Source organism: Xenopus laevis, chromosome 5L, assembly GCF_017654675.1.
Source record: "Xenopus laevis strain J_2021 chromosome 5L, Xenopus_laevis_v10.1, whole genome shotgun sequence".
In the NCBI taxonomy this organism is placed as follows: domain Eukaryota; kingdom Metazoa; phylum Chordata; class Amphibia; order Anura; family Pipidae; genus Xenopus; species Xenopus laevis.
Window position 1 is genome coordinate 108,109,160 of NC_054379.1, and position 19,865 is coordinate 108,129,024.

The window sequence follows — 19,865 nt, forward strand, 5'->3', positions numbered from 1 at the left end:
TATCCTGTAAGCAGCAGCTGACATGTGCCAATATATAATGATAAGTCTTAACTACACATCTCAAATTGATGGTTAATTATATGGTTCCATAATAGGACTTTTATATGTGCTCTCTTGCATATACATACAGTGCAAGTACACACCATTTTGCTGCTATCAAATACTCATACAGGCTACGTGCTATGGAATCTAATGTTGTAATGAAATATAAAAACAATAATGAACATTTCTGAACTAGGAAAAAAATCTAACAGTTGATTGTCTCATCACACTAACAGTCAATGGATGATATACATCAATAGTATAGGACTGTTTATTGCTAAAGTGGCATTTAGTACATATTCCTTTAGAACATATTCTGTATTTCGATGCAAAACGTCTCTCCAGCCAGCTTCCAGTTTGAGCTGTAGTAGTTTGAGCTGTAGTCCATCACCAGCCCAATTTCAGCACATTATTCTGTAAGCTGTTTTTAGCCCTCTAAATTTTCCCCCTATAAATTTGCTCTGTCGACATAGTGACCACCAGTTTGTCAGAACACCCTGACTGCAAATCACAGATCAAGGCAATCGATGTTGCTGTGTCGGAGGTAAATGATGAACAAGGAATGTGATGAAGACATTCTGGGCACACATCTTCTAGAATAAGACAAGGCATATTTCTAAAGGAATTTCCAGCCTAACGGTAATCAGATCTAATTACTATTTAACAGATTCATTTATCTTCAGTGTAGTTTTCTTTTTAATGACACACTTGAAGTGATTTTAGTTACCAAACAACTAAAATAGTGGATCTTTTCCTGTGAATAGAAATATTGTATTATTGGGTGCTCTCAATTAGAAACAATTCCCTCATTGCTGCTAAAACATAGGGTCATATTCATCCTAACACAAAACTGGCAATTCTGGGAAACTTTATTTCTCCATAAAATACCAGGGGAAAGTATTTTCACGTATGAACCTGCATTCATTTTGTCATGATAAACAGAATGACTGGATTTCCATTTCTGTAACATCTTATATCTGACTGCAAAAGGAACAAAATTTTCTGCAACAGGAACCTGCCAGTGAGTCGAACAATTAGTTTGCATGAAATCCATGAGGGAAGCTCATCTTGTCATATCCTTTTGGTCAAAAACTTAAAATAACTGCAAAAGAGAGCAATTAATAATAGGATTTTTGATCTACAGGATCCACCCATGAAAGGTGTTCCAAATGACTAGCCAAACATGAAAAGTGAAAGCTAATTCAGTTGAAAGTAATACATCTGGTTGCCTATACTTTTTCAAATTAGCCAGTTTACTTGAAGCATAGGCTTGCTCTAGTCAAGTAGTAACTGTACGATCCTGAGATTTGGTTATGTTATACTCAGGCAATCTCCCAAATATTTGGCCACCTAAAGTGGTCCTGTTGATTCTTTAATTAACCCAGGCAGCTATGTCCCTTTTCCTGGGTCCATATTATTTCAAGGTTTGCCCACTAGGTGGCATCATGTAAAAGTATAAATGGGTTTAGGATCATGTGCCCAAGGTCTTTCCTGAGACCTAATCTCTATGGGAGGTTGTAACAGGCCCAGGGCTACAGTCTGATGAAGTTTGTATAGGATTAGCTAGTAATAGTTAGTTTTGTTATAGTTGCTCTAGGAGGAAGAGGAAATGTCAGGGAAGATAATGAGCAGCTTCCACTCCAATGAGGAGGAATAGTGGGGTTGAGACCCCCTGGTGAGTCATCCACTAGTGCAGGGACTTATGTTGTTGAGTTGAGGACCAGGTAGGGTGCCGAGATACAAGACCACATGCTGAGGATCCCTAGGCACAAAGCAATACTCTACAGGAGGGCTTGCCCCATAAGTGTGGTAACCTATATCTTGCTTATTTCACCTCTGGCAGGGATTCTGCTGCTATTACGCTGAATTATATCAAAGTGCCTGTAAATCACTTCATTCGAACTGTTCACTGTTAAAAAACCTGTTATTTTGCTGCAAGAAAACCTCTCTGTGACTGGATCCTTTGCTACACAGAAGAACACAAGGTACTAGGAGTTGCTCAGGTACCTCTGGGTCAGTGGAACAATACACAGACCCCACGGCTAAAGTGCACTCAAGGGTGTGCTACACAATTCTCATTGTCATTGCCTTATTTTAACCAATAAACTGCTTAGATGCCATATTTCTGTACCTCCGGTACCAAATATTAGTTTGCATTTAGTATGCTGGCAGGGCCAGAACTAGGGGTAGGCAGAGTAGGCAAGTGCCTAGGGCGCAAAGCTGTGGGGGGTGCCAGGTACGTACCTCCTCTGTCACCTACCCCAAGTCCGGTTCCCTTCTCTGCACGACTCTCTGCTTATTATCGCATGCGCACAAACTCCATTTCGCACATGCGCACACAAGCACAGCTTCGCGCATGTGCACATGAGTGCAGATTCGCGCATGCGCACACTAAGCAGGCGTCGCGACTTGCCAGCTTGCCTAGGGCGCCTGGCCAGCGTGGCTCGGCTCTGTATGCTGGAGCAAAGTTCTTATTTCACACCAGTGTACACTATTAGTGAAACATCGTATACAGTAACAATATTAATATCACATAATATTACTGTTATTACCTGAACGATAAACCAAGACATAATAACAGATACCCAGGGATTTCCGCCTCGGGATGTCTTCTTTGCTGGCATCAAGAGTTTCCCTGTTAGACACAAAAAACCGTACTGGTAAGGAATGACTTTTTCTGGATTTATTATGGGTCATTTCTGTAATGTGTGCTTGTATGTAAAGAAGAAGACAATGGATTAACATGAAAATGATGCTGAAAAGTAAAGGTTTTCTACATTTGATTAACCCCTATGATAAGGTTCTGGGAGGTATATCACTGCAAGGTTCATATATGCCTTATGTATACGAAGGACTGTAGTTTGGATGCTTGGAGCCTCAGCTTTTGGATGGTTGTTGTAATAGTTATTGGTAAAATACATTTGACTACTTGCCTGCTTGAAAACGAAGAATTGTCTTACGTCTCGGTATATAGATTTATTTGACTGGTCCAAGAAGGATCTATTTGTTAAGTTAAGGTTTTACAAAAAAAGTATGTACAAGGGATTCAAAAACCAATTATTTTGTTGAAACTAACTTTACTTTTGTATCTCATTTCTAAGTGCTTTTAGTTTTAATTCTGTACTCTTTTTTCTCTGATATAGGTAATTAAAGTTCTGTTCGAATTGATTTTCAACCTTAAGCTTTGATCAAGTTTTTTTTTTGTTCTTCTGGGATGAATAACATGTGTCACTTTGTTCTGATCCAGATTTTTTCTTTAAATTGGAATATTGTTAATGTAATGTCTTATTGTTGAATTTTTTATTCAAATGAATAAACATGTTTCAGAAAGAAGAAAAAAAACTAAGAAGGTGTATACCTAAATCAATAATGGTGCCAGCAGAAGACATGCACAATAAATGTTGTATTTATCAAATTTGAAAATGGAAAAATGTTATTTCATATCCATAAAGACTGAAAGTCACACAAAAAATTGCACACAGCTTTTCCTTTTCTTCCTATTTACTACTTTCATCTGCATTTTCTCAAAAATTACCACTACTGAGGCTTTGCACTAAATATAATTTGTAAGTGCGGTTGTGCTGATTGCTCTAAGTGGTACAAATGCTTGCTAAAATTGTGCAGCAAACTACACTTTACTTTTCTTGTCTATAATAACCTGTCCCCTAACTTGGGTGTCTGACTGACATGCAAGTTAGGGGAGAGGTAGGTCCCTCCCATAAATATAGAGGTTAGAAGGAAATGTACTGTGTAATATGAACTCACCAAATCCACAATTTGTTTAGTTTGACCAATTAACTAATCCACCACAAAAGGCAGCCATATCTTGAACTGAATATGAACCCTAATTTGTATTTGCAAATTATAAGATTTAACTCAAAATTGCATTAAAAAAAAACTTTGCCATTGGACTAATAATCACAAATATTAGGACATGATATTAAATGATTGTATTTAATTGAGTCAGGATTTCAGGATATAGTCGAATTCTGAACTGAATCCTGAATATAGTACATCACCAGTGCATATACACAAAATATTCACATGTTTTTATGTTCCTGTTACAGCTAAATGCTATGAATATTTACCTATAAATATGTATACCAAAAGCAGATAGCACAGCATACAGCACGGCCGTTTACTAATAGAAGGCAGCATTGTCTGTGATTAGCTTGTAGTGAGCTCAGCAGCAACAAGAACACATAATAGGACCAAGGAACTAATAAAAGCGGAAATTACTAGTTTGCCCAGCTATATAATAAAGTCAAAGCGTAATCTTCTTAATTATAATGATGCACAGTATGTTTGATGTGTAATTTACAAGGGAATGTTGTGATATATCTGCATTTTGTAAATGCAAAGTAGGAGTTGCATTCATTAATTTCCTATTCACTTTTTTTCTGGTGTAAGCTGTAGGCAGATATGTAAATAGTTAAATGACTGTGAATAAGTGGAAATGTCGTGCATTAAGTGTGTAAAGTGGTCCATATTTCATAGACTGACACCAGAAGGGACAGCAAGATGAACTTTAAAAGCTTCTTGATATTCCTTTTCTTTGTGACAGTCTAAGCTGTAAGGGGTTGTACAATGAAGATGCCTTTACAAATTTTGCCTAGCAAAAAACTCTCTGCTGCTGCCACCAGTTATTGGGTCCCATGATATTTAATACAACTGCTGTAAATCAGTAAAATTAAAAACAGCCCTATATATTAGAAATACTGAGAATTATTACTTGGTATACAATCTATGCAATATGTTGTAATTCATTTAATGAAAAACTACTGACATTTGAGAGAATATTACATTACAGGGCATACTTACAATTGCAAGGTGCAACTAGGTGTACACATTTGTGCTAACTTGCACCAGTCAAAACACCAGTAAGCACCACTATGCTTCCTTTGCACTATAGGGCACTATGTGCAGCACATTTTTGCATAAAGATGCCCTGTAGTTTACACATTGTTTGTTGCTCCAACATGTGCTCCTATTGCCAACTATACTGCACAAATCTTTGAGCCTATATGTTCTGGAACACCCACAATGCTTTTGTTTTGACAAATCTGGCACACGTTGCATCATGCTAAATTGTTTGTGATAGAGAAATTACACTGCAATGCTGGGTAAAACACTGCATTGCAGGTAACAAACAGGGCAAACTGTGACAAACTGTGTCTTCTTTGTATACAGCAATGCTTTAGTAGATGCGCTCTCATAGGTCAACCCTACTATAATACTTTTAAATGACAGGACAGTATTAGTTTCATCTGATGCTTAAATCCTTATCCTATCATTTCACTAAAAGCTAGAATATTAGTCCTTTAAAAAGTAAAATCAGTTAATGCATGCTAAGAGACAGTAATATATATATAGTGTTTGTCACACTTTATTTCTTCTTTAATCTATCACTTATATAAGCTAGTCACAGATAGGTTAATTCAGAATACATAAGCAAGACCAACCAATAGCATTTGGTTGTTCTGTTATTGGCGCTCTTTTATTTTTGCAATTACATTTCATTGGAACCATCTATGATCTAGAATGCTTTAGCCACTGCAGTAAGGTTGGTTATAGTTTTGACCACTCTGATGAAGTGCCAATAGAGAGGGCACGAAACGCGTTAGTTCGCACCACTTACCCACTGCCTGTTATCACTTTTTGCAATCTGAATAAAGCCGCTTTTTCAAAGATGAAGTGTGGCGAGTCTTGATGTGGACGGGCCAGCGCTGAACAGCGATACACAGATTTTGTACTGCAGATGCCGGCTTGGAGTTGCCGGAGTATCGCGAGAGCTGCGGCCGAGACGCCACAAGGAAGGGTGAGCTCCGCTTTAATCTTTCATCACCCGTGTTTATGTTTCATATAGTTTTGACCACTCCACACTCACATTAAATACAAATAGGCTCCTTATTCCAGAAAACACACATTTGTTATTTAGGAACACATTAGGTACATATTACATCAGCACATTGATTTATTGACTTACGGATTGAGCTGTTGGCTTATATGGGACTCAATGTAAAGGCACATTCTCGTATTTTGGAGCTTTCTGGATAATAACTTTCCAGATACAATATACAGGCATGGGACCTGTTATCCAGAATGCTCGGGAAGTGGATCTTTCCTTAATTTGGATCTCCATATCTTAAGTCTACTAGAAATCATGTAAACATTAAAGAAACTCAATAGGTTGGTTTCGCCTCCAATAAGGATTAATTATATTTTAGTTTGGGCCAAATACAAGGTACTGTTTTATTATTTCAGAGAAAAAAGGAAATCATTTTTAAACATTTGGATTATTTGGATAAAATTGAGTCTATGGGAGACAGCCTTTCCATAGTTTGGAGCTTTCTGGATAACGGGTTTCCATATAAGGGATCCCATGCTCGTACCTGTATATACTGTTACCCAGCATATTTAGGATTCTGAGCAAGGTTGGTTTTTACAGCTTTGTAACCATTTGTTTGTATTTTTTATATTCTGCTTGCTGCTAACCAACCCCAAATGAGCACTTGCTACAGAAAGCCAGTATAACTCGGGTTCAGGATTTCTGACTGATAAATTCCCTTATCTTGAAAAGAGACTCTGAGCTGGAGATGTGTAGGACATTTCCATGAGCAAATATGGCACTTATTTTAACTGCTTTGCTACTAATATCGAACCCTGAATGGCAATGTACACACGCACATCATAAGATAATTGAAATTGCAAGAATTCAGTAAGCAGAAAATGGGAATCTCTGATATGTTATGCAGAAATAGAGCCGAAGAGCCAGGTGAATCTGGATACAAAAGGGGACTTTATTTCTTCCCTAATAAATTACCAAAAGTACACTTCTTGCAGCCATTCACAGCCCTGATTCAATGTTCTGCTCGTCTGGCTTTTATATCCGTGCTTTTTAACCTAAATGACAGTATAATGTGCAAAACCATTGTATTATACTTTTCAAGTCATATTTCCTCAGAAATAAAGAAACAAAATCAGCGGAGTTAATGATCCGATCAAACAGGAATCCTCCATCCCCAGCTGCAGGAATTTGCGAAAGGCATGTCTGTTTTTCAGCCTGATGTCGCTCTCTTAGGATTGTGCATCGGATCCTGCTTAATACATATGTATTTTAGTCCTTATTTTACTGGAATGCACATTAATATGTAGCAACCTCATCATGTAAAATAGAATCCTAGTCGAGTAGCAAAAATGAGCAACTGTTTTTTTTCCCCTTAGCAAAATACAGAGTACTCTGAAGTAATGTTTTCTGTTTGGGGGGAAAAAGCACTCACGCAGGAGGAGGATGCAGAGAAATCAGCATGGTATCTAGGGTTGCTTTTCATTCTCCATTAGTGACAAATTACATAAATAGGTTATTCTATTTGCATCTGATCAAATGGCCACAAAAAGCCAATAACCTACAATGAGATTAAATGAAATGGATTTGTATAATGTCTCAATTAATGGCTAAGAGGGATGTTTACACCTTCAGATTGAACTCTTATTTTCCTTCTGTTTACCAAAAAGAGGTAATTAAATAAGTCCAATAGGTTGGTTTTGCCTCCAATAAATATTACTTGTTACGGGTTTCTGGACAACAGATCCCATACCTATATATATGTGTGTAAATCAGATTATATTGCCTATGGGTTTATTGCCTTAAATGAATATAACCTCTGGTTATGCCTTTGCTCAGTATTGTATCATTTATTCTTTCGCATTATAACAGAAAGAAAAAGCTGAATTTCTATAAGAAAGCATCAGAGAGATAGACAAAAGCTGGACACTGCTGCATAAAGCTGGTATTCAAAACCCAGTCAGGGAAGGCATTGATATTCCTATCTGCTCGAGTGATAGTTGGGAAGGCCTGCCAAAGATAGAAAGGACTTGACAAGGACGTCCAACAGAATGAGTGAGCTGCACTTGGTACGGATAGGGGCGGGTGGGTTGGGAAATTAATTCAAATGGAAGAACAGATAAGGAGGAAACTTTAATTAGGAATTGTCAGAAGAAGTGAAGGAAACTTTCAAGCAACAACTAACACACTTCTCCTTTCTCTGTTAAAAATGATACACATGATATCTATATAGCAATATTAACAAAGCTGGACACTGAAAGGTTAAGATCCATCTCACTGACTCTGTATAACTCTGTGTAAAGTGCAATGTGACTGAAATATAAGATAGCTGGCATCATAAGCAGGCTATGTGACTTAAGAGATTTTTTTTAAGTAAAAATCTCACGGCTCCATAACATTTGCAATCTGAATTGTATTGCAGTGCTTTTTCAGCATTCATTACATATAATGCTTAATTAGCTACCATTTCAATTCACAAATGAGGGGGTCATTTACTTTTATCCTATATGCAAGTGCAAGAGCAAGAGTGTGACCCTTAGTGCTCATTTATTAAGCACAAGAACCTGGGTATGATCCCCTATGAGAAAGATTGAAAATTCGGCTCCATGGAGGGACCAAATTGCTCAAACAATTAGGTGGACATTCAATAGGTCTTGGGGAGGTGTAAGTGGTTAGGTTCACCGGATGCTGATGGGACATCACATATATCACAGCATCCGTTATGGCTAGCACCGTCACCTTAAACTTAGCTTACTTGAAGAAAGGGCTGTAACTAATTCTGCAGAGATACCCACATAGACTCAGCAGGATCTTCTTTCCCTTGGCTGAACTTGTTCGCTGTGTAGTATGTTCCTTTAAATGAATACCGGTACTGTAGCAATGGTTGGAGTACACAGCAGAGATTGCCTACCTTCCAATAGTCTAGTTTTATGTAGCCAACATGGGGTAGGCAACATTTTGGGGTGCTCAGGGGCATGGACATGTGGATGGCAAAGCATGCAATAATGTAGCCCATGTATAGACACCTTTAGCTGCCCCCCCCACACCAAAAAAATCCCTTTCTGCCTATATGCAGGGCTGAATAATTTAAGAAAAGGGTTTTCACGGCCAACAGGAACAGTGCTTCTGGGTCATTAATTTGCTTGGAGTTGCCAATGCTAGCTAAACAATAAGATGTTATCTTTTAGATGACAATGACAGATATTGGTGCTAAACACAGATAAGAAAACTGCAAAAAGACAGGCACATCAACTCTTTCATCTAAGGGAAAAATGTCGTGATGACCTGTGTACTGAATTCAAGAGACAGTATGCGCTTTGCTTCATATTTTCACTACCCCACCTATAAAATCACTAGGAACTAACGTAAAGCTAGTTTATGCCAATATAACCATAGGTTGCATTTCTATAGTATTCTTTTTAATTAAAAAGACTAATAAGAGAAATGTAATAAATGTATAATGAAACTCAAATTAAATACAAGTTTCATATACAGTACATATATTTTTTAACTTTAGGAAACATGCTGGAGATTTAACTGTCCTGCTCAGGGGTAACTATAGAGGAAGCAGACCCTGTGGCTGCAGGGGGGACCAGGAGGTATAGAGGCCACATGAGGCCCTAATTTATATACAGTTTTAATAAATATTGGTAAAACAAGTAAACCTCTAAACATTTTGGGTGCCTGAAAAATAATTTGATGTGGGGCCCAGTAATATCTAGTTACTCCACTGGTCCTGCTCCTGGATTATACTGTGCCAGTCCCCGCCGTTGCATGAAAGGTAAGTGCTGGGGAGGCAGGCAGCAATGCAGGAGCCACCTCAGGCTCCTGAGATAGAATCACAGCAGACCAAAGTGCAACAGGGTTGTTTAGCCACCAATATGGATTCATGAAGCATAGTTACCAGCAAGGACAAAAAGGGTAATATTTGCTCAAAATTGACTTTCTGTAATTCAAATCTTTGTGGATAACGGGTTTCCAGATAAGGTATTAGATATCTGTGCTTTGAAAAAAAACCCTATCTCAAGTCAGGGGTGTAATATTGTAACATTCTGTTTCTAGTGCTTCAGATTAAGTTAAAATGCAACATAACAAAAATTGTTTGTAAACGTATCTGTATTGGCTATGAAGATAATCTCAGCAAGCTTTCATAACATTCGTGTTTCTCATTACAAGGAAGCTATTGTGGCTATATTACATAAACAGAAATAATATCAAGTATAAATTGCTTTGCCAGTGAGGTTTCAATATTTGGTGCTTTGCAGGGTATTGTCTCTGATTAGTTGTTTAACAAGATGAATGTGGGTGAGATAGTAGTAGCTTAAAGTTTATGGTAGGGTGATATCATGAAAGAAGCTTGATGAAACAGAAGAAGTGGAAATCCTTTTTTAGTTTCCATTTCATTCTTGTGGTGCATGTTTATACATAGGTGTTCCACATCTATTATTGACAAAATGAAGGTTTATTTTATTTGGATTATTGATAAAGTTTGGATAGATTGGATATAGACAAATGGCAGGGGACCTTTTTACCCATAAAGTGGATCACCGTACCAGAGGCCACCCCTTTAGACTAGAAGAAAAGAACTTTCATTTGAAGCAACGTAGAGGGTTCTTCACAGTCAGGACAGTGAGGTTGTGGAATGCACTGCCGGGTGATGTTGTGATGGCTGATTCAGTTAATGCCTTTAAGATTGGCTTGGATGATTTTTTGGACAGACATAATATTAAAGGCTATTGTGATACTAAACTCTATAGTTAATATAGGTATGGGTATATAGAATTTTAATTAAAAGTAGGGAGGGGTGTGTGTATGGATGCTGGGTTTTCATTTGGAGGGGTTGAACTTGATGGACTTTGTCTTTTTTCAACCCAATTTAACTATGTAACTATGTAACTATGTAGATTAAAAAGGTAAATATAAAATCTCTCTCCCTCACTAATCAGTGCCTTGCCTTAATTTACTTGAAAAAGGGGCAATAGTTAACTCTGCAGAGACAAACATAGCCAAAGTAGAATCTTTCTGGTTCTTACCCTTGGCTGAACTCAGGGCTGCCATCTGAAATCACAGGCCCCACACAACAACATTTTCTAGGCCCCACCTTGACGACCCTCCCCCACCCATCAGTACAAACCAACAAAAGCAAAAGTGCTAAACCATTAAGGACCCCCCTACAAGTAAAACAAAGAAATGATGGCCATGGACTGACCCTATAGGTTTTGGTCCCCTACAAGATAAAGAAAAAAACATTTGTGGCCAGGGCCCCTACAAAAAAAAGAACATTGGTGGCCAGGGCCCCTACAAGTTATATAAGAAAAAATGGTGTCCAGGGTCCCTATAAGTTATATTTAAAAAATATGGTGGCAGGGCCCCTACAAGTTATATAAAACAATTGGTGGCCAGGGCCCCTGTAAGTTATTAAAAAAAATAACATTGTACTTACTACAGTAACACTCAGTGCTGTGAGTGTAACTGAGTGTAAACAAATTCAAGTAGAAATATGTATAATGAAAAAATATACAAGCAGTATGGTGCATTTATGCAGAGTTCAAGGGGATCCAGCAAAATACAAATTGGCTCCACCATTGTACACTTTTGTGTATGATGATGTATTGTTTATATGGAGCATAAGATTTGCAAGCACTGGAACCTGTTTCTCTCTTCATATTTTCAAGTCCAGATTTCCTGCATGTGGCGCCCCTAGGCTGCACAGTCCTAGCGCCTACCTGCCTATCTTCATGCATGCAAACATTGTCTGTCTTAAGGCACTCTGTAAAAAATCATATGTCTGCAAGCCCCCGCATAATGGTTTAAAATTTAGTGTTGAGCACAACGTTCCCTTTTTTTGCTATAGTTTATACTGGAGCAGTGGCCAGCTCCATGTTTTAGCTCCCAGCTACAGTCAGGAGATCCTAGTGGTGGCCAATAAAAGGGCAGCCATATGGGAGTTTTAACCTTGAAAACAAGCAAGTTGCAGGTAAAACTTAGTCCCTATGTAAAATAAATAATGAAGCAGTAGAATTGAATCACATGAAAATGAGTGTAGGACTGGCCAGACTAGGAATGTAGTTGGCCAGCTTAAACATATTGCAATATATGGACAAACAATAACTGTTTTGTTTAAAGGGGAGGGCAGTTTAGTATCTTAAAATGTAATATGTAATAAAAGCCACAGAGTTAGCTAGAAAGCTAGAAAGCTGCATTCCTACTTGGTAGCAATCTTACAAACCTTACTATGTACACCGAATACAATAATAATGCATTTAAAAGGATTAAAATCTTCTTGGGCACATAATGTAATATTCATGGTAGAAATAATCCATTCAACCATTTGGAACACTGATCCAGAACAAATTTTAATTTTCATGGGAGAAATCATTTTTCCCCCTTTAATGCAATGTGTGATTTTGTGAAATTTCATTTTCAGATAAATAACTATGGGCAATATGCATATGGGCAATAAAATACATATACAGGCAGAGCTGGAGAAAATCTGTTGCAAAGTGATTATTCCATTTATATAAAAAAACAATTTCCATTCAAGTAAACAAAATATAAATGTGGAGCAATCACTTTATACCAAAATGACACACCATCTCCACTTTTATACAAACCACTAAGAAACCTTTGTTGTTTTTTTCATTACCATTTTGTCATAACAGTGGAAGGACCTTGCGAGGGTAAAGAAAAAAAATAATGGAGCAGGTGATAAAGAACAACTATTTCTAGTATCTTCTTGCTTGGAGTTATTGATAGTATACTTAGGGGCAGATTTATCAAGGCTTGAATTTAGATTTTATGGGCGTTTATAAAAACGCCCATAAACTTGATTTTTGAGTTAAAAAAAATTAAATTTTTTCAATTTGGGTGAATAGGATCGACCCTCAAATTCGAATCTAAATCAATTTTAAAAAACGATTTTCCAGATGCCACCAAACAACTCCGCATTGATTCCAGGATGTGCCCCATAACCTAAAACAGCAATTCACAGGTTTAAAGTGGCAATTAGTTGAATTTGAATTCTTAAAGGGCTTAACTATTCCCTAGTCGAATTACACTAAAATAAACTTGAAAATTTAAATTTGAAATTAGAAAATTCTCATTTTCATTTCAACCCTTGATAAATCTTCCCCTAACTGTTGTTCCAGTCAACAATGTGCTCATAGGCTGAAGGAGTTCCATCATGGTCAAACAGAAGCTTGTTTAACCCCCTATGCCCAAGCATGCCCTAGTGTTTTAGAACCCAAATAACCTTCCAACAGGGTTTTTGGATGGTAGGAAGAAACCAGAATACCCAAAGGAAAATTACACACTCACACTGAGAACTTAAAAACGCCAGTCTTTTGGTTACCCACCACTGAGGAATCATGTTCTTTTTGAATAGTGCTCATTAAAATGATACTGACACGTTCCTATATCAGTGAAAAGAAGCTGCACGAGAAATATAAGCAGCTAAAAGCCTCCCAAAGCCGCTCCCAGCCCAGACGACCCTCCGACACAATTAAATCATCTTCCTGAGTTGTTTCATTCATGCTGGGCTGGGGGCGGCGCAATCCTTCCATGGGCTAATTACAAATGAAAACAGGACTCCAGCCTATGGAGGGATCGTGCCTCCCCCAGCCCAGCGTGACTGAAACAACTCAGGAAGAAGATTTAACAGGGTCGCCTTTACTAAGGTTTGCCGGGCTGGGGCGGCTTTGGGAGGCTTTTAGTTGCTTCAGTGTTTTCCCATATTTACACTGCAATGGGATTTACAGTATGCAGGATGATTTATCTACTGGACAAATCCTCATTGTTATGAAAAAGCAAATATGATTTTCTCTCTAAGCGATAAAATGCATGGATGTGAAATGTCAGTTAGTTTCAAATGTTTTCAAATGTATTGATAAACACACTACAGGGCAGACTTATTAAGGGTTGAATAGTAAATTTTTTTGGTGTCAAAATTTTAATATTTATATTTTAATCCCGATATTTGAATATTAATTTGAATGTGAGATTTATCACACCTCGACCATGGAAACAGTCCTAATTAGAATATTCGCCACCTGAAACCTGCTGAGTTTATGTACAAGTCAATGGCAGAGGTCCATTGAGCCATTTGGAGATGTTAATAGCCTTCCTGACATTTGAGGGGTTTTTTTTGGAGAAAAACTCGATTGGTACGAATCGAACATGATTCGTATTTTCAGGTCGGAACCATTCGATCAAATAGAAATTGAAATTTTTTCTTAAATAACCTCCCAGTCAAATTGTGAGTATATTCGAATTAAAAAAAATTCACATGAATTCAAAATTTGCATGTACACACAATCTATTCAAATATAAAAAAGGTTTTATCTGAGTTTTGAGGGTATTTTCAGTAAGAAAAAAATTTTCAGGTTAAAATAATGCAACTCGAATTTTTTATGCCCCAAAGCTGCAAAGAGCTCGAATCTCCAAAAAAACCCAGCTAAAACTGGTCGAGGTCATGTAGAAGCCAATGGCAGATGTCTCTTTAACCATTTGAAGATGTCTTTAGCCTTCATGATTTTTGGGTGTTTTTGGGTGGTTTGCACTGAAAAACTCACTCAATTCAAACTATTACGAGTTTTTCTTGCCGATAACTTGACCAATTAGCGTATTCCAGTTACCCCTCCATTTGCATGCATTTGAGTTTTTTTTTATAAATAAGCAAACATTTGCATTGTGAGTTTATTCGAGGTAGAAAAAAACGCCCAAACCTCACACTCGACGTTTGGTATATAACCCCATAGTGTTTACTGAACAGGTTAATGCAGTAATATTTTTCAGAATAGTCTGGACATCATGATCTCTGAATTCATGCTCTAGTAAAATGTAAATATATAAAATGTATGATAATGACCATAGAAAAAAAGTAACCCTTGGCAGTAATCTTTCTAAGGGTACTCCAATCAGAACAAGAGTTCTGAAGATGCTAAGAAGCAGCGCTGAGTTATTAAGGACGCCTGCGCTGGCAGGGGCTTTAGAGTACTTGGCTGCACAAAGACAGCTTAAACTTAAACTTGCTCTCATTGTGGATTTTTGGATTGAAACTTTTATTCAAACAGAATGTTACTTTGAAAAGCAGAAAGTGTTTACATTTTATTATAAATTAACATAAATTATGAATTACTAATAGCCTTCAATTTCTGATTATCTTTCTTTCTTGCTGAAGAATATAAAGCAGTAAAAATATTTATTTTCAAAAAATCTAACTTTTTTTTGTGCTTTCCTGTTGCTTTGCTATGATGTTGAGTAGACTGAAAAATGTAAATAAAAAACAATTATATATATATGTATATAAATAAAATCTAATCATGTTCCCCTAAAAACATTTTCTGGACGTCTGGGCACCCTTTATAGGGAATGTTCACCTTTGTACTACCAATTAGTATTTTAGAAAGGGACATAGTCTAAGCAACTTTTCAACTGGTCTACATTATTTATTTTATATTTCTATTGTTCTGTTTTTTTTCTGCAGCTGAAATCTTGTTGTTGGGATGAAACCAACAACAACAAAAAAATAGATAAATATAATTACACTCTAGCAACAAGATAACATATGAAATTCTAAATTATGTAATGCAATGAATTAAATAAATTCTGGCTTGTATGTATGCATTTTGGACTTGGATAATATTTCGGTTGATTTCTATTGTGACCAAATAATTTGTGACCATTTTTATTGGTTAACGTCTGTCCCCTGCTGTATACTGCAGCAGAATAAGATAATAATTAAAAAGTGATGCTTGTGTGCTGGTACTTAACCGATCATTGACATCTGACTTTTATGCATGCTACACATACAGCTACTGGCCATTGCTTTCTGCCCTTCCAAGACTTGGAATAACAAAGAAATGAATGATATTGATTTGGTATTGCTTGTCAGACCCAGAATAAGACTTAAGGTATATTAAAAGTTGAATATCATTGACTAAAGTAAATGTCACTGCTACCAAATAAATTGTGCAGACAGAATTCTATAAATAATGCTGACATACAGTTGGAGATAATACTAAAAGTGCACCAATCATTTCTAAGTAATACATTTTTCTTATCTTTGCACCAGAAATCTGCCCATTCATACTGACACCCATTAGCTACTCCAACAGACACAAAATACATTATATAGTACTGCAGTAAGAGTAATATGCTTGCCTAAACAACTGAAGCATGCTATAAGCACACACGTTATATGCAAACATAAAAACTATTTACATATTATATAGAAATATAGGAAACAGAATTGTTATTTACATGGTTCAGGTGAGTAGTATGACATTTTGTAAGGCATTTTTGGCTGGAAGGCCAAATATCATTATACTATGGGCTATATAAATGACTTACCAAAAAGTTCATCTTTTGCCATGGCATAGAGAATACGTGAAGCTCCAATTAGATTGCTCATTGAAGCTGACAGGGTGGAACAATAAATTCCTATGGTGACAAAAGGATGCCAGATATTGATGTCCCGTAAGAAGCCATAATCATACTTCAGAAGGGTTCTGTGGATAAATAAGATGCCATACTTATCATAAACAAATTTTACCCATGCAGCTGACATTTTTTATTGCTATATATTGCCTAGTGTGCAGTCATATGAAAACGTTTGGGAACCCCTCTTAATTCTTTGGAGTTTTGTTTATCGTTGGCTGAGCTTTCAAAGTAGCAATTTCCTTTTAATATATAACATGCCTTATGGAAACAGTAGTATTTAAGCAGTGACATAAAGTTTATTGGATTAACAGAAAATATGCAATATGTATCATAACAAAATTAGACAGGTGCATAAATTGGCCACCCCAACAGAGATATTACAATACTTAGTTGAGCCTCCCTTTGCAAATGTAAAAGCCTCTAGACACCTCCTATAGCCTTTGATGAGTGTCTGGATTCTGGATGGCGGTATTTATGACCATTTGTACATACAAAATCTCTCCAGTTCAGTTATATTTGATGGCTGCCCAGCATGGACATCCTGCTTCAAATCATCCCATAGATTTTCAATGTTATTCAAGTCGGGGGACTGTGACATTCCAGAATATTATACTTCTCCCTCTGCATAAATGCCTTTGTAGATTTCAAAGTGTGTTTAGGGTCATTGGGGGTCATTTATCAACACTGGGCAAATTTACCCATGGCAACCAATCAGATTGCTGCATTCATTGTACTGCTTGCAGCTGGCTTTAAAAAGCTAATCACTGATTGGTTGCTATAGGTAACTGCCCGTGGGCAAATTTGCCCAGTTTTGATAAATGAGCCCCATTGTCTTCTTGGAATATCCAACCCCTCCTTAACTTCAGCTTCGTGACTGATGCTTGAACATTATCCTGAAGAATTGGTTGATATTGGGTTGAATTCATATGACCCTCGACTTTAACAAGGGCCCCAGTCCCTGAACTGGCCACAGAGCCGCACAGCATGATGGAAACTCCACCAAATTTGACAGTAGATAGCATGTGTTTTCTTGGAATACGGTGTTCTTCTTCCACCATCTTCCAAAGCAAATGACTGTGGCTTGCCTAAATGAGCTTTTGCATACAAGTGACTATTCGTGGCGTGAGTGCAGAAAGGGCTTCTTTCTCATCACCCTGCCATACAGATGTTCTTTGTGCAAATTGTACTGAATTGTAGAACAATGTACAGACACATCGTATGCAGCAAGATGTTCTGGAAGGTCTTTGGAGGTGATCTTTGGGATGTCTGTAACCATTCTCACAATCCTCCTTATATGCCTCGCCTCTATTTTCATTGGCCTGCTAGACCTGGGTTTTACAGCAACTGTGCCTGTGGCCTTCCATTTCCTGATTTCCTGATTACACTCCTTACAGTTGAAACTGACAGTTTAAACCTCTGAAATAGCTTTTTGTAGCCTTCCCCTAAACTATGATACTGAACAATCTTTTCAGATCTTTAGAGATCCCATGCTGTCACTTTTCAGAGGAGAGTCAAACAGAAGCACAACTTGCAATTGGTCACCTTAAATACCGTTTCTCATGATTGGACACATCTGCCTATGAAGTTCAAGGCTTAACAAGCGACTCCAACCAATTTGGTGTTGCCAGTAATCAGTATTGAGCAGTTATATGCCTTCAAATTACCAAAATTACAAGGGTACCCAAGTTTTTCACATTTGCATTAATTTCATACAACTGAATACTGCTTCACTAAAAATCTTTGTTCAGAAAACACCCCAGTACTCAGATGTTCCTGGGAAATGAAAGACATACCACTGTTATCTTTTTTTGTTGAATGTAGAGTAATTATTATGCAGACTGAGAGGGGTTCCCAAACTATTTCATATGACTGTATATGCTGAAATCTAGGGTTAAAAAAGAAGCCACGTAGTAGAAAGACATTTCACAAATTCTCATTTATACCAGCATCAGTAAAATTAGAGATATTCCCAGACAGACACATTTAGCTTCATATATACAAGGACGTGTGCTAATCCTGCAATTAATTCTTCTGACCTTGTTGTGATTTAAGATATTTTAGACTGGGCAAAGCAATACCTTTGCACCTTGAATTTGCACAATTTTAACCCACTTTCTCCCACTGAAACTACAAAATAAAGCATTTATTCAAAGTGATAATGTCTCTTGCCTAACCCTAATTACATTCCACGGTGAAGTTTATCTGCTTTCACTTACTAACATTACCTGCTAATATTGCACAATTGCTACAACTACTCTTGTTATACTATGGTTACCAGGGCACTTGAAAAATCAGAATCACTTTTAACAAATGCAGGTTTCTGGACTGCACTGATTTTATTTTTTAAACTTTATTTTATTATTATTATTGTACCAACAACTTTCATATAAGTCCCTGCCACAATGCAGCTTACAGTTTAAATTCTTTTGTTACATCACAAAATCACACACACACTAAAGTCAGGTTAATTAGAGCCTGCTAACTTTCCTGTAAGTTTTTGGAGTGCAAGAGGTAACTAGAGTACCCAAAGGAAACCCACAGGGAAAACATTCAAAATCCAAAGGGGTTCAATTGTCTTCTTCCTCTGACACTCTCCAGCTTTCAAATGGGGGTCAGTGGCCCATCTAAAAAACAACATGTTCTGTAAGGCTACACATATATCGTTACTGCTATTTTATATTACACATCTCGCTATTCAGGCCTCTACTATTCATATTCCAGTCTCTCGTTCAAATCAATGCATGGTTGCTAAAGTAATTTGGACCCTAGCCACCAGATTGCCCAAATTACAAATTGGAGAGCTGTTGAATAAACAGCTAAATAACTCAAAAGCCACAAATAATAAAAAATGAAAATCAATTGCAAATTATCTCAGAACATCACAACAACATGTTTAGACAACAAAGTAATAAATTCTCCCTAATGCTTTTTCTTATTTAGTACAGATTCTAATAGTTTCTGGAGGGCCCAGTGAAAACTTATTAATATTATTGGGGTGAAAAATATTACTGCATAAGTAGCAAATAGGATAACTGCAGCATATATGTATAACCCTCTTTATGGATAAGTGATCACAGAAGGTAGTTGGAACACATAGTGAAAATTCAGTCTGACATGAGTGAAACTGCATACCCTCGCAATCATAGAGACCTCTTTTGTCTACAGTTAGGTCATTCTGATGCTGTAACATTTCTGCATAGATGTCCAACTATATCACAACTAAACTCACATGTCGGGTAAAAAAAAAAACCTAGAATCTTTTTTAAATTTATTATACCCCGGACCTGGAAATAGCTTGAATCCAATAATACACCTAAAACCTGTCAAGGTCATGTAGCAGTCAATGGCACAGGCAAAGCCGGGCCAACCCGGCCAGGCGCCCTAGGCAACCTGGCGGGTCACAGTGCGCGCTCGACTGCTCATGCGCAAAACTTTGCTCCAGCGCGCATGTGCGAAATGTCATGCGCGCATGCACAGAAGCGGATTAACGCGAAAGATACCAGCAGCTGTCGGGGAGAGACGGGACCAGACACAGGGT

The 19,865-nt window shown here is 37.3% G+C and overlaps 1 protein-coding gene across 1 annotated transcript in view; it reads right to left on the minus strand.

Moving 5' to 3' along the window:
- The window catches only part of LOC108704677 (solute carrier family 12 member 9-like), a 114,698-nt gene that overhangs the window by 43,558 nt on the left and 51,275 nt on the right, over window positions 1-19,865 (minus strand). The window contains exons 7-8 of the mRNA XM_018241357.2: window positions 16,238-16,395; window positions 2,595-2,677 (exon numbers count right to left, since the gene is read on the minus strand). Coding sequence (XP_018096846.1) covers window positions 2,595-2,677; window positions 16,238-16,395 — 241 coding nt within the window. The remainder of the gene's footprint in view (window positions 1-2,594; window positions 2,678-16,237; window positions 16,396-19,865) is intronic.